General features: G+C 48.4%; 1 protein-coding gene across 3 annotated transcripts in view; it reads left to right on the forward strand.

Moving 5' to 3' along the window:
• The window catches only part of VPS35L (VPS35 endosomal protein sorting factor like), a 1734364-nt gene that overhangs the window by 655951 nt on the left and 1063146 nt on the right, over nt 1-15267 (forward strand). For all 3 annotated transcript variants that reach the window (XM_069647157.1, XM_069647156.1, XM_069647158.1), the window contains exon 13: nt 9895-9972. In XM_069647157.1, the coding sequence (XP_069503258.1) occupies nt 9895-9972 (78 nt within the window). The remainder of the gene's footprint in view (nt 1-9894; nt 9973-15267) is intronic.

A 15267-nucleotide genomic window follows, 5' to 3' on the forward strand; every position in this document is an offset into this window, starting at 1 on the left:
GAGGGTTTAAGACCCGAAATAATGTTGGAGAGGTTAGCAACGGTAGTAGGTTGGAATTTGAAAAGTGAGATATCATCTTTCTCCAGTTCTGGTGTGGGTGGTGGGCAATGTGGCTTGTTTGGTGTGTATTTTGGTTTGGAGTTTTGATTTTTCCTGTGTGGGTGTCTTGAATCTTATTGCACCATGCATTGTCTGACGGCATCAGGGGGAATATGGAGTCTTGAGTTCACAGAGAATGGTGAAGAGTTCCCGTGAGCTTGAAGCTGCGTTGGAAATTCTTTCATTGTATATAGAGGCTTTGGTTGTGAGGATCAGATCTTTGTACTTCTGTGAATGTAATGTTAGCAGGCTCTTGTTAGTAGGGGAGGGAGTTTTGAGCCAAGTGGTTTCTGCTGATCGCTTTGCTGCTCTTGCGACGCGCAGTTCCTGAGTGAACCAAGAGTTGTGGTGTTTTGGATTTTTGGGTCTCATGGCTTTGAAGGATGCCAACTCATTGACAGCTTTAGGAGCAAAGAATTGTAATGGTCGACTAGGGCTGAAGGGTCATGTGTGGCTGGGAATGGTGAGTTGAGGAGGGGAATGATGTTGGGGCTTGTGAGGTTGTGAGAACAACGGGCCATGGTGATGCTATTTGCAGGGCTGGTTTGGCAGGTTTGAAAATGGCTGAGATGGTGAAGGAATTAGTGTGGTGGTCTGACCATGGGCAGGGATGGTTGGACAAGACCATCATGTTACAGTGGTGGTCTAGCAGTCAGTCAAGGGTGCGCCCGTGGGAGTGGGTCCTATGATAACTTGGGTGAATCCGAAGGCAGCTAGCGAGGAGGCCATGACGGATGCATCCGCGTAATTTGTATCATTGTAACCCATGTTGAGATCTCCTAAAAGTAGGGTTTGGGCGGTGGGTTTAAGGTTTGTGGCGATGAGTTGGTAAAGGTTGTCCTCGAAAGAAGCGATGGGTCTGCGGGTGGGGGAGGGTTAGGTATATGAGATGTATAGCAATAGTGTTGTTATGTGAACATCTAAATTTAGCTGATAGGGATTCACAGTTGGGAATAGGTGTAGTGGACGTGGCATATAGCGTTAGGGATTCTTTGTAGATGAAGGCTACTCCACCTTTTCTATCTTGTCTGCCGCTATGGATGATGGCATATCCTGCGGGGAGGGCAATGGACAAGGTTGGGCCCGATGAGGGGGATAGCCGGGTCTCAGTGAGATCGAGGATATCGAGATTGTTGGTTATGATGAGGTCAAGGATTTCATGGGGGTGTGCTGTGATGGATCGAGTGTTGAGGAGGGCTCACTGCAGGGATGAGGTTTGTGGGATGGATGTGTGGTTGGCAGAGTGTGTTGTGCGTGGTAGGTGGGTGTCCATGGGGATATGTGGGGATTCAGCATTAGTTGCGTGAGGTGGTGAGACTGGGGGACAGACTATGCATGGAGTGGTGGTTCTAAGTTGCAAGTTGGCATTCCGGACACTTGTGGTAGGCCGGAGTGAGTGTAGAGCTATCGATATGGAGTTGGTTCGAAGTTGTAATTAAGTGTTTTGAACATTGATTCTAGATTGACGAGAGTCATGGCATGTTGGTTTGGGAGTGATGTGCGTTTTGGCTTCACAGTTGGACTGTGGGGCAGGATGGTAGCGGGGCAGTAAAGCTGTACAGTGTTTTTTTTTGGCTGAGCACATTTGGGTGGTGTTTGTGTTTGGCCATGAGCATGTTGGGCAGTAGTGATTTCGGATTAAATGCTTCTAAGGCAGGGAGGAATGGTGTAGGGGATGGTGGCTCGCGCAGGCTAGTAGTCAGGCTGTCGAGGATGAGAGGCAGGAGGAAGGTGGGGGGGAATGTGTAGTGGCTGGGCAGAGCAGGGGGTGGTAGTTGGCACTTAGGGCTAAGTTCGGGCAGGAGTGAAACAGCGTTGCGTAGGAGCCTGTGGAGACAGACTGATCAGCATTGATGGGGGACATGGGCGATTGTGTGGTTGGCTGTGTGCATTGGTGGTGGGGTCCTTGCCTGGTGTGTGGAGGCTAGGGAGGCGCTTAGTGTTAGTGAGCATTCTGTTGCTGTTCGATCAGGGATGCACACCGTGGGTGACAGGCATTTGGATGAGACACTAGTGCTAGATTGCGTGGAACTGCAGGGGCCAGTAACAGGGCGACATTAAATGTTATTGCCAGGCACATTTGCAATTGCCAGCGGCTTACCTTCGGTCTTCGGGTCTCCTGGCTTGGGATTGCTCCGGGTTTGATGTGGGCGACCATTGCGGCGAGCAGTGGAGAGCTGCAGAGAGGGGTGTGTGCTAATCTCTCATGGTATACAGTTTTAGGAAGCAAAGTATCCCTTTATCCTTAAGAGCTGTAGTTAGTAAGGATAAGGAAAGAATCTCAAACGAGAACCCAAATAGTTACCAGCAACACTGCACATAAGGTGCTATGTGCTGCAAAAGTTAAACACAGATGCCTTTAAAGAGATATGGCGGAAAGCTCCATAGTAAAAGTAGAACACACAGAACAGAGTTCCAAAAGTCAAAGCAAATAAGAATGAGTGAGGAGAAAAAGGCTCCCCTCATTCAGGATAGAAAGAAAAATGGCCAGAAGTCCAGCAAAAAGTGCTGAGGGTTTTGCTAGGAGAGGGAATGAAGCATACACATGATAAATCTCCCTAACAGTGCCCAGGTGCATTTTGGCAGTTTCTCTCCTGAAAAAAGCATAAAAGAACTCCTGCCAGAAAAGAAGCTAACAGGCATTGTGGAAAAGGCAGTGGTACCAGCAGACATTTACAATGCACACTCAGTGGGGGAAGAGACAGGGCACCCTTACGTCCCCCACTCTGCCTCCAGGTAGGATCAGCTCTGGCATGCGCCTTGGTAGGACACCCACCCCAGTTCGGGAGGGGTCCCTATAACCCCTGACAGAGTCATGACCCTGACCCTATCACATCACACAGGAAGAAACACTGCTTTTTATTTGAATGTCATGGTGTTGGTGGGCCAGGTGACTGGGTTGGTCCCCTCGAGTTAAGGGGCACTACTGCAGAATCTGTAGTTCTGAGGCTCTGAAATCTACAGACCTCATCTCAGCTTCACCTTAAGGAATGGGATGCAAGTCCAGCTGAGCATCTGTACAGTCTTCCTTTGGTGGAGGCGTTCACTTCATGCTTCAGAGACAAAAATGGTACAGATCATCTCTCTTCATGGGAGATTTGAGACTTTGCTAGTCTTGTTCTGGGCATTTGTATGGAATGTGTATTCCCAGTCATAGAAACAGACCACCTTTTCACATCAATATCATCCAGGCAGATTCCACACTGGTGCATCATCACGACAGGAAATACCCAGGTAATTCTACATCTGTGAACCCCATTTTGTCCATGCATTACTGATTTCTTTCCCTAAATGGCAACAATTGGGTCAGGTGAGGAAAGCCCCACCCCTTGCATGTCACTGTTTACTTTTCTATCACCCACGTGCAGGCATCTAGCTCTGGCTATAGTAGATGATACTGCATTTTAACATGGTTTTATCACAACTACAATTGAGTATCCCATCTCCAACCAGTAGGGAGTTCTTAGCCATCAGAGTAAGAGCACTCATACAGGACAAAACATGTTCCTTGATGATGAGGGCCTTTCAACATTATTTGCATCCCTGATGAAGCACCAAACTAGTAATCGTCAGGGAAAAGTTGACTCACCAGTCAGTACTCGTCAGGGAAAAGTTGACTCACCAGTCAAGGAAAATGCAAAAAAGAACATGCTTCTGCAGAGTCGCAGTTTAGAACTTTCAGCCTTACCAGTCACCTTTTCCTTCTTTGTGTACTGAACCCACTTGCCAGTTTCACTGCCGCTTGCAGCTGATATCAGTTTTATCTGCTTTATCTGCTTTTCTACAATTTTGGCTGCTTGACTGTCCTCTTTATTCGTGAGTGTTGTGCAGTCTCCTCTATCCTGGTGAAGGAAGGCGAAATGAAAGGAGGAGGTGCTTCAGAGGCTCTGCAATCCACAGATCCTAGCAGAGCTTCCCCGCCACAAATGGGTTTGGATGGTTTGCAAATCAATAGTATAAAAAACGTCCTCTACCTCAGTGTGGTTTCCAGTTTACTTTTAGAGTCATCATCTGCCTCATTATTCAGAAAAGAGATGTCAAGAGCATGTAAAAGTACTGTGTTAGCATTCTGTGGCTTAGGTTGTTTCCCATTTTAGGATGGCATTGCCCGGTGCAACAATTCAAAGCACAAACCCCCTTATTTTTTATTTTTCTTGTATTGTTATGGTTAAAATAAAAAATCAACCTTTTGATTTATTACAATTTCAATTAAAATCACAGATTGCCAAAAAATAAAATAAAAGTAAAAAAAAGTAAAAATGGAAGAAAGACTTTGAGGAAAGAAGATTAAGATGGGAATAACAGATAGAAGCATGTACAACTCATGAAATGAATACAAGCAAATTAAAACTTTATTACAATACATATCCGTGCATAATTTCCAATCGTAAAATTACATTAGATCATAGAGTCTAAAAGTGATTCAAGAAGGGAAGGTAGTGTGCAATATTCCTCATATTTGCAACAGGAGTTTACCAGCTATCAGCGCATCATGAACTATAAATAACTTGTGACTAAATCCAAATAAGGTGAGTGAAAGAATGAGTAACAATGCAAAAGCAAGTGACTGGTTTAATAACGAGGCAGCAAACATTTCACAGCAGCAATACTAACACTTACACGCTCTCCATTCAACATTTTGAACCATTAGAAATCGCAATTTAAGTTAGAGTGGCCTTCAAACAGGGGTTACAGAAAGGATATTGTCTTTGAGGACAAAGATGGACAGAGTATGAGCAAGTGCTTGAGAGTCTCAGACTCGTTTGAGTTGTGACAAAATCTGCATGAACTGTCCGCTCTGGCAATTATCTTACGGTTTAAGGAGACTTCTCTGGTTGGCCACAAGTTTAGACGAAGTCGGAGAAATATGTTCCTGTGAACTGGATAGGGGAATTTCATCAGGTAGGGCTCAATATCATGAAGACTCTTGACCCTGAAGTCTCCATGCTTGAAATGTTCGTAGGTCATGCATTGTTGTAGGCTTTGGATCCAATCATAGAGCCATCATTTTTTCTTTGCACGATCCGGGTTAGTTTTAAGTAGCAAGAATGAAATGTCTGTGGCTTCCCTGATTGTAACAACTTGCTGTTTCCAAATTGTTATGAAGTCATCCTTGGTGGAATTCATATAGGAGAATAGATAAATAGCAAGGATTGAGGTTCATCGGCTAATAAGCATTTCCTATACAAGGTACATAATTTCCAGAGATAAGAAATTCCAATTCATGACAATCCCAACTCGTGTCTAATTACACTTATAGGTTGACTGGCGGGCACACAAAGCACATGCTTCCAAAATAAGCCCTCCAGCGTTAACCAGAAGGTCTGTTCCTTCCAGGCTCTAGTCTCTGCACCATAAGTGAGAATGGGTAACACCTTCTGTTTATAGTATTTGATTACGGGTATAGTAGAACATTTGCCAAACTTCTTAGGAATAATTATGGCTTGTGCAACAGCTGTTTGGATTTTGCACCTTAGATCTAGACTATATGGCAAGTCAGAGGGATGATTATTAGTGTTGAGGCCCAAGTATCAGTATTCACTGACTACTTCCAGAGGAGATTCTTGTAAGTGCCGCGAATAGGAACATTTGCTGATCTGATGGTGAGTTGCGCAGATCATGACCTTCATCTTAGCCAAATTTATATTCAAATGGTTTGCAATGACATAGCGCTCTAAAGCTGTTAGAAGATGTTGAAGGCCTTTGGGAGTCTTAGACAGAGGACTAGGTCATCTGCATACAGAAGCCAAGGTATTACACAATAGCCAAGTTTGGGGGAATCAGATACAACATTCAAATGGTGGTGACCCATATCAGAAATAAAAAGGTTAAACAATGCAGATGCCAGAATACAGCCCTGTTTGAGGCCTCTATATGTGGGAATTGATCTGGATAGTCTTCCATCTATGGATAAGCATATTTTGACCAATGTCTTGTGTAGCTGCAAAATCAAGGCCTGAACATAGTTCGGACAGGCTGCTCTTGTCAATTTGTCTATCAATAATTCTGGAGATACAGAGTTGAACACGGTTTTAAAATCCACAAAAGCCATATACAAGGGTTGTTTGGCTTGTTGCTCATGCACCTTTATTGCATTCATAGATAGCAGATTAATAGCAGTGCCTATCCCTGGGACAAAGCATGTTTGGAATCTGCCATGTAGCTGCTGGGTAGTCATCCAGTGGTTGAAGTCCCTCATTACCAGGCAAGCAAAGAGCTTCCCTGGGGCATCGAGCAGTGCTATGGGCCGATAGTTCTCGGGGAGCCCCTGATCGCCTTTTTTTAATATGGGGATAATGATGGTTTTTTCCATGACACTGGAATTCGTTTTTCGAAAATCACATTGGCAAAGATGTTTAAAAGTATTGAGGCCCAGGCATCAGGACGGGCTTTCAGCATTAAATTGGATAACCCATCCGGTCCAGGAGCTCTTGAGGCGCTCAGTTTTGAAATTTGGTGAATGATATCATCTCTGTCAAATTGAATAGAATTGTTATCTGATGCTGCCTGCGTTGCTGTTTGTTAGATGTTGGGCGGAGGAGCATATAATGTAAAATGTTTGATATTGGGACTTTGGTGTCATGGGTGGCACGATTTAGCGGACTCAAGATAGACGCTGTGTTTTTTTAGGCTAGAGCATGAAGCATCTGTTCTGCATCTTGCTGCATGCTTAAGGTTCTGCAGGATTTAAGCCAGTTTTTATAGTGTGTCCTGAGATTTCTGGCTTTTAGAATTCTGGATTCAAAAGACAGATTGACTAAATGTCTTCGAGAGTAGCGCAGTTGGGTCTTTCTGCTGTGCAATTCACGATCATAAGTGGGCTTGTGCCCATAGGTTGGTTTAGCGAGAATAGACGGTTGCTTCTTGAAGATATGTAACACAGCCACATACAGGCCGACAGATTTGACTATTTCAGGATCTACTGATTTGTTATGACCTTGCAAGAGTTAACCTTGTAAGGGTAAAAGAGTTAGTGATTCTGGGGACCATTTGAATCTAAGTCTGCTGCCACGGAGTATTAGAGCAGGTTTGTAGAATTGGGTTGGAGGTAGAGGGATAGGACCATTGCAAAGCGATTGAGAGCAGTTCATGATCCCTGAATTTTTGAGGAACAATTTCAAAGCGTTCAATACTTGCAAACATATTTCTATCTGTGAATGTGTAGTCAATAATGGCTGTATGGCACCCTCTCCTCCAAGTGCTCTGAGGTGGAATGTCTTCCTTGATGGCTCAGTTAAGCATTAAGAACTGTCTCTCCTCCATCAGTGTCAGCCAGCGCTGCACAAGATCAACAGATAGATGTTGCCTCATGGTTAGAAGATGAAGATGGAAGTCGCCCACCAGAATCACATGACTTATCGAACAGTCATCAAAGATGAGATCTAGAGTGAGCCCCTTATCTTGGAGAAAGGACTCTGGATCAATACTGGAGTGGTTCCAATAAAGATTAATGAGGGCCAACATTTCAGAGGGAGTTCTAATTTTGACTAGTTGAATTAACATTTTTGGGGTGGCCCACGTTTCGAAGTAAAGGCCCTGATTAGTTTTGACTGCAATTAAGAGGCCAGACATAGGCCTACCCTTAACAAAACACCAATTAAACAACATAAAATGTATCAAAATCATACATATCATTTACATTATTATTCAGACACATACATTTCCATTTTACCCCCCATCCAAAACAACAGATTATAAATAAACATTTTCCCTTAACACAACATGAATCATTTTTTAACATACAAGGGCAAGAGTCATTGGATTCATCACAATAGCCCTCAACATCGTTGAGTGCTATCAAAAGGCAGGGAAGTAACTTCCTTCATGCTTCAGAGAGCACTGCACTAGGGGCGTGCTAACCTCCTCTCCTCTGCAAAGGGGAGTACCAGTGAGGGAGATCTGCTAAGCAACGAGTTGGTCATCACTTCACACATTCACAAAGCACTAAAACCTGGATGTGGCTTGGTAGAGGGGTGCTGCAAAGCTTTCTGGTTTAGACTTTCATGCCCTCCGAGTGCTGTACTCCTTTGAGAGTCTTATGAAGATGTTGAATCTGCTGGAGAATGCAATCGATTGAAGACAAAATTACTTAGGCATAATGTTCTTTCTATGGCTCCTTCTCCCGCAGATTCCTCATCGCCCTCGTAGCCTGCCTTGCTATGAAAGTCTTCTAGTCCTAACTCTCATGTATCCCTTTTTTTGTGGGGCGACTATTGAAAGGTTGGTGACACTTTACGTTAAAATAAAAAACACAAAAAACTGTTTTGTTGCATAGATTGTGTTACTGTCGACCTTTAGTCCCGCAGTATTGACTGTTCTCCCAAAAAGAAAATTTGGATTTTTTGGCTTTTTCATTGTTGAATTCCGTTGGATCTTTGCCCGCGGCTACTGAGCACGGGGGGAAGAAAGGCGTGGAACTGAGATTTGGAGGCGTTGTGACATGATATATCTACCGCTGAAGTCATGCCGGAACTCGAGGAATGGCATGGTCAAGGCATGCGGAGGTCGACAGACGACGCCGATCCGCACTAATCCCCTTGTTGAAATTATCCAAGCAGCTGATGCTGGATGGGGATATCTATCTAGATGAGGAATCTCCGGGAGAAGAATACATAGAAAGAACATTATTGGTAAGTCTTTTCTCCTTCTATGGATTGTATTCTCTAGCAGATTCCTCATTTTGATTTCCTATCTTTTCACAAGAGTTCAAGTATAAATGTATTGTACAGTAGTTGTGTAACAATACTAGTTAGAGGTTTCATTACTTAGTGTGCATTTTAAAGGCCTAATAACTCATTGTTAATCTTTGTAATTACCTGTCCAACTGAATTATTGGAGTGCTCTGTGTTTGTCTCATTGCAACCCTAGACCACTCTTGCACCCCTCCTGAGTGTAAGCCTTACCGCTCTGCTACCTACCTTGATTGAGTTTGGCTACAATTCAGTGTCCTTCTTGCTCACCATAATAGATTAGCCTCCCCAAATCAACCCCAAGGGTTGATTTTGGAAGTCTATCCTAACAGTGATCAAAAAGAGAAAGGTAAAAAAGGAAAATATTAAGGTGACCCAGAAAAGACCATACAGAGTAAAAACTGAAGTTCTACCTTAGCAATGTGCCTATGAATTGTTGAAAAGCTAGTTTAAACTCTGTTACATTTATCTGTACGTGACTTTGGATCTAACGTGTGCTGTATGGTTTTATAACTTTGTATTGCTATAATGTGTTTCTATTGTTTTTAAAACCTAAATGCACCAATTCATCATTCCCATGAGGCTTGCGTTACATATACCAACTGTAACTTCCTTAATTAAAAAGCAGTTCTGCTCTCCTTTCTTACTTTGGTTCAGTAATAGTTTGTTTCCCTTGTTCTTTGTCCCCAACTTAGCCCCATATATCTTAATGACTCCACATTAAGACTCTTGGAGCACATAAATAGCTTGCTATTCAGATTTAGCTCAAGCAGAGATGTCCACTGTGATCCATATTTTAAGTGATGCATAAGCAAGTTTCATTGTGCCCCATCAGAGTGGGCTGCTATTCAGAGTGCATTGCTCACTACTGAAAGGTTAAATTATTAACGTGCATATTTATTCCACGTGTAGGTACTCCTAGTCCTCCTTTGCCCCTTGACATCCCATATGCAGCAAACCCTGAGCATCTTATAGGAGTAGTGATTGACAAAATTCCAACTGAGACATGCTCGCACAGCCATGTATTTGTAACTGATGCCCATTGGAAAGTTTAATACAGGTGCGAGCAGAACTCTCACAGTGCTTCTTTTACCTTTATATGCAGGTTGGTATGGCGGTAGCTCCTCAGCTGAAGGAAAGTCTGAACAAGAACTTTTTTGACTTTCTCTTGACCTTCATGCAAGTAAGTTGTGCTATCGATGTGTACCGATGGTCTGTTATTGTGCACCTCTCTTGAAATTGCTTTCACCCCAAGCTCTGTACTTCCTGAACTGGCATTTTTAGTCTGATTTGAGTCTGTGTTTTTCATGCTTTTTTGGACCTATGACATTTCCCTGCCCGCGATTTACACCAAAGCTGTGTTTCCCCCCAGGCCTGGTTTCAGCACTGCAGGGAAATATTTTCTCAGAGCGCCCACTTCCCTGCCCTCTCCCAATGCGGGGGACACCCCAGCAACACCCATTCTCTCTCCCACCTTCCACCTCCCATGCCCTGCTCACCCTGAACTGCAGGCCCGCCCCCCGTTCTCATATATAATACATGCACACACACATGCACCACACACACACACACACAGAATTATATACACCTACCACACACCCACCCCTATCGCCCTCCTTACGACCCCCCGTCAGCTGACACTTCCTGGTCTGTTTATCACGTATGCTCAGTTTCCCCGACAGGCCGCTGTTCGGTGAAGGCGGCCTATCAGAGACATTTTTATGTTGTAAGTGGCACAAATGGCTTTTTTGCTTCTAAATTGTGTATAGGTATCGTGAGCAAAAGTGGAAAATAATGTAACCTCTTGTTTAAATCAACTTTTCCACTGGGACATACCATCTCAATATGGTTTACCCCAGGTTTGTTGGAACTACAGAGTTGTAAGCCTTTCTCCAGCATGGGGTCTGGCATGGATTCACATTCTCATGAATATTCCCCGTCGTCAGGCCGGGAATCCTCGGTAAAGAAAAAATCAGTATCAGTTTTGTTTCTGATCTGTCTTTCTCAGTAGTAACCAATTACTGGTCTCTGGGTCATACTGCCTCCAGCCAATGACTGCCCTCTCCCTAAGCCCCGCCTCTGGCAGCCATCCTCAGATTTTTACCGCACGCTCAAGTGTTGGGAGTCCTTGTGTTTAGCGCTCGAGCTTTTGCTGCGTTTTCGTGCTTTTTTTTAAAGAAGAATTTCTCATTTTTCGTTCAAATAAAGCCTCAAGCTCCACCGTCTCTACATCCGATTAACGGGGATCCGTGTCAGATTTTTCTACGCCCCTCAAGGGTGAAGATTTCGTCGTGTTACGCTTCTTGGAGGAGTCCAGGAGTTTCTGCAGCCTACCCAAACATGGCCCAGGAGAAAGGAAGCTCGACGCCCGGAAAGCTGTTCAGGGTTTGCCCTAGATGCCAGCTGCAGAATGTGTTCAAGGAGGACGAGCACTCAAAATGTCTCTACTGCCTTCATGAGGACAAAACGCATGTGGAGGAGGACTGTGCGTTTTGCAGGAACACGTCGGAATGGACCATCAGGGACTGACACTTTTGTCTCTCCAACTGGCTGGAAGGAAAGAGCCCGTCAGGTGAGAAGAAGAAGAAAAAGTCTGAGCGGTCTTCTAAGTCCTGTGAGGGCGCCCCAGCGACGGGGGCCCAACAGAAGGCAAAGCACTGCGAGTCCGCGGGCACCGGGAGCGCCAAACGGTCGGGCTCCTCGGCTGCCAGGCAGGGCGCATCCTCTCCAGCGCCATCAACCACGAGCCAACGCTCTGGCTCAGGGAAGAGGAAGGCCGAGAACCTGGCGAAGCTTCTGGAGAGGCCCCGGTCGAGCTCGAAGGATCCGGCCGAGGGGGAGCGAGGCGGTGACCCTCCCCCCAAGGTGAAGGCCACAGGCCCACATAAGGTGGTAAAGGCCTTGATTCACTCGGCCAAGGACTCTATCGAGGAAGTCGTGGCGGCCCTGGCGCAGCCTGTGGAGGCTACACCAGTGGAGGCGACCTCGGGGCCCAGAGTCTCCCTGCCTCTTTGGAGGGAAGCCTCTTTCAGACCCATCGAAAAGACCCCCGTGAAGACCACGGCGGAAAATGAGTGCGGGGGGGCAGTGGCCATTGTGGACACGGACACAGCATCGGAGGAGGAGCTGGTAGAAGTCCTAGAGGACCTCGACGAGGGCGTCGAAGAGGCCCGTTCTCATGGGAGGGATCCCGACAAAGGTGACGACGAGAGCGACGGCGGCACCGGCGAGGGTCCTAGTCATCCGTCGCTTCCGGAGCCGCAGGACAACTCGGCAGCCATTTTGTTGGCAATACAATCCTTATGTTTGGAGATGAGGACGAGATTGCCCTTTCCACCGACGGAGGAACCGGAACCAGGCCCGGCGGGAAGCCCCCCAAACAAGAGAAGACGGATCCATCCAGCCCCGCCTTTTCAGCCCTCGCGGCCTACTCAACCTTTGCCCACGTCCCCCGTCCCTAGGGATGACACGGGAACGGACACGGCCACGACGGGTACCGACGGCGGCGGTGACGACGGGACGGAGCTCCCATCGCCCTCAGCCCGGGCCTCCCCGCCCGACGAGATCAGATCTTTCCAAGCGATGATCGCCAGGGCATCCAAGCTTTTTCCGCTCTGCCCCGAAGAGAAGAAGGAAGGTTTCCTTTACCAACGGCGCGAGGCCAAGAGGAAAACAGTCCTCGCCGTGCCTCTGCTGGATGACATCTGGGACGAGGGTCTCACCCTCCTCAAGAACCCGTCTACGACGCCTGCCAAGAGGGATCGGTACGAGAAGAAGTACCGGGTCCCCGACGCGGCCCCTTTGTGCCTTAGGGCACAACCGACCCCTGACTCGGTCGTCTCAGCGGCGGCCAAGAAGAAAGCGGGGGTGGGGGGGCATCGGCCTCAACGTCAACTTCCCCTCCGGACGGCGAAGGAAAGAAGCTGGACGCAATGGGACAAGTTATCTCGTCGGCGTCAACAACGATTAAGGTGGCCAACGCCCTCGCGATCTTGGCCTGCTACGACAGGGAGTTATGGTACAATATCGCCCCCCGTTGGACTTACTACCGGACGACAAGAGGGCCGAGGCCCTGGAGATCTTGCAAGAAGGCAAAGTGGCGTCGGACCACGCCATTACGGTGGCAACGGACATTGCCGACACCGATTTCTGCCAGCTAGGCAACAGCGTTTGCCTTAGACGACGAGGGTGGCTCAAGGCGATGGATTTCCGCCAGGACGTACAAGCCAAGGTTTTGGACATGCCGTTCGACTGGAACAATCTGTTTGGGAAAACAGTGGATGAGTCCCTCCAAGCCATCAAGGCGGACACAGAGACAGCTAAGGCCCTAGGCGTCCTCCGGCAACGAAGGCCGTCCTTTCGGAGCACCGGAGGCAAGCAGGATGCCTCCAAGGGATTCAGCGGTGGCTCCTCTACGTACCGCCAAGCGGCCCGCCACTCGTCGCAGGAAGCCTACAGAGGACGAGGCAAGTCGGGTGGACCCCGCCGCTGTCGCCAGGGAGGCCAAGGCGGCAAGGCATCCTCCAAGCAAGATTGAACCGACCGTGGTGTCGGGCCCCCACCGAACCACCCCGGTGGGAGGCCAGCTGGCGAAGTTCGTCAGCGTGTGGGAGTCCATCTCCACCGACCGTTGGGTGCTGGATGCCCTGGCCCAGGGGCACGCCTTCGAATTTCTAAAAAAGTGCCCCCGCATTCCACCCGTGGCCAGGAAGGAAAATCACGTCCCTCAACTGCTATTGGAGGTAAGGGCGATGCTCGAAGGTGCCATCGAGCTCGACCCGAAGAGGCTCTGGGGCTCCGGAGTATACTCAAGGTACTTCCTCGTGAAAAAGACGACAGGAGGATGGCGACCCATCCTGGACCTGCGACGACTGAACAAGTACATCAATGCACAGAAGTTCTGGATGGTCACCCTCCAGCACGTGCTGGGACAGCTGGAGGAGGGCGATTTCCTGTCGTCGTTGGATTTGGGGAGTGCATACTTTCACATCCCCATTTTAAAAGGACACCGAAAGTTCCTCAGGTTCGTGTTCCAAGGGCGGCACTACCAGTTCAAGGCTCTCCCGTTCGGACTGAAATCGGCACCCAGGGTTTTCACCAAGTGCCTCGCTCCAGTGGTGGCGCGGCTGCGCCTACAGGGGATCCACGTCTACCCCTACCTGGACGATTGGCTCATCCGCGCAAGGACAAGGGAGCTCGCCGTGGAACACAGCGAACACCGTCCAGCTACTCACAGACCTGGGGTTCTCCATCAACTTCCCCAAGTCCCACCTGGTCCCCTCACAAGTCGCACTGTTTCTGGGAGCCAAGCTCGACACAGCGGCGCGTCTGGCCTCACAGTCGGAGGAAAGGACAAAGACCATCCTGGGCAAAGTGCAGCGTCTGCTGGCCACGGACGTGGCCAAGGTGAGGTCCATCAAGTCCCTCCTCGGGATGATGTCCTCTTGCATATATCTTGTGCGCCTGTGCAGGCTTCGGATGCGCCCTCTACAGGAGTTCCTCGACTCCCGCTGCATACAAGCAACGGGCAGTTTCGAAGACAGGATCCCTCTCAACGAGACCTTCCGTCGAGCGATCCGATGGTGGGGCACCCGCACTCATCTGGCGGCAGGAACAGATTTTCAGACCCCCGCCCCATCAGGTGACGGTGATGATGGATGCCTCCCTTGAAGGATGGGGAGCGCACACCGGAGATCTTCAAACGAGAGGCCTCTGGTTCCCGGAGGAGAAGCCGCTCCACATCAACACCCTGGAGCTCCGGGCAGTGTTCTGGGCCCTCAGGTCCTTTTTCCCGTCCCTCAAGGGCAAGGTTGTGAGGATCCTCACCGACAACACCACCACAATGTTTTACATCCGGAAGCAGGGCGTAACCAGGTCCCCAGCCCTATCCAAGGAAGCCCAGGATCTGTGGCATTGGGCCGTTGCTCAAGGGATGTTTCTGGTGCCGTTTCATCTGGCAGGGATAAAAAACACCATTGCCGACTCACTCAGCAGAGAGCTGCGCTCGTGCCACGAGTGGGAACTACGCCAGGACCAAGTGGACCGACTCTTTCAGCAATGGGGCAAACCCCAGATCGACCTGTTCGCGACGGCGCCGAACTCCAAGTGTGAGAGGTTCGCCAGCAGGTTTCCCCAACCGAGGAGCATGGGCGATGCTTTCTCTTTCCCCTGGGATGGCCTGTTCCTATATGCGTTCCCTCTGTTGCCGTTCCTGCTCCGACTCGTCAACCAGCTCAAGAAGTCCTGGTGCAGGATGATCCTCGTCGCACCGGCGTGGCCGAGACAGATCTGGTTCCTGGACCTTCTGGACTTGTCAGCGTCCCCACCAGTCAAGCTGTCGGCGGACGCAGATCTTCTCTCCAGAGCAGGAGGCGCCATTCTTCATCACGACCCAGAGTCGCTGAACTTCCAGGCCTGGCTCCTGCAGCACTAGAGTTTGGAGGGTACGATATCCCGGCCGACTGCAGAGAGGTTCTTG

The sequence above is a fragment of the Ambystoma mexicanum genome, chromosome 2q (assembly GCF_040938575.1).
Source record: "Ambystoma mexicanum isolate Mex_15411 chromosome 2q, UKY_AmexF1_1, whole genome shotgun sequence".
Taxonomy (NCBI): domain Eukaryota; kingdom Metazoa; phylum Chordata; class Amphibia; order Caudata; family Ambystomatidae; genus Ambystoma; species Ambystoma mexicanum.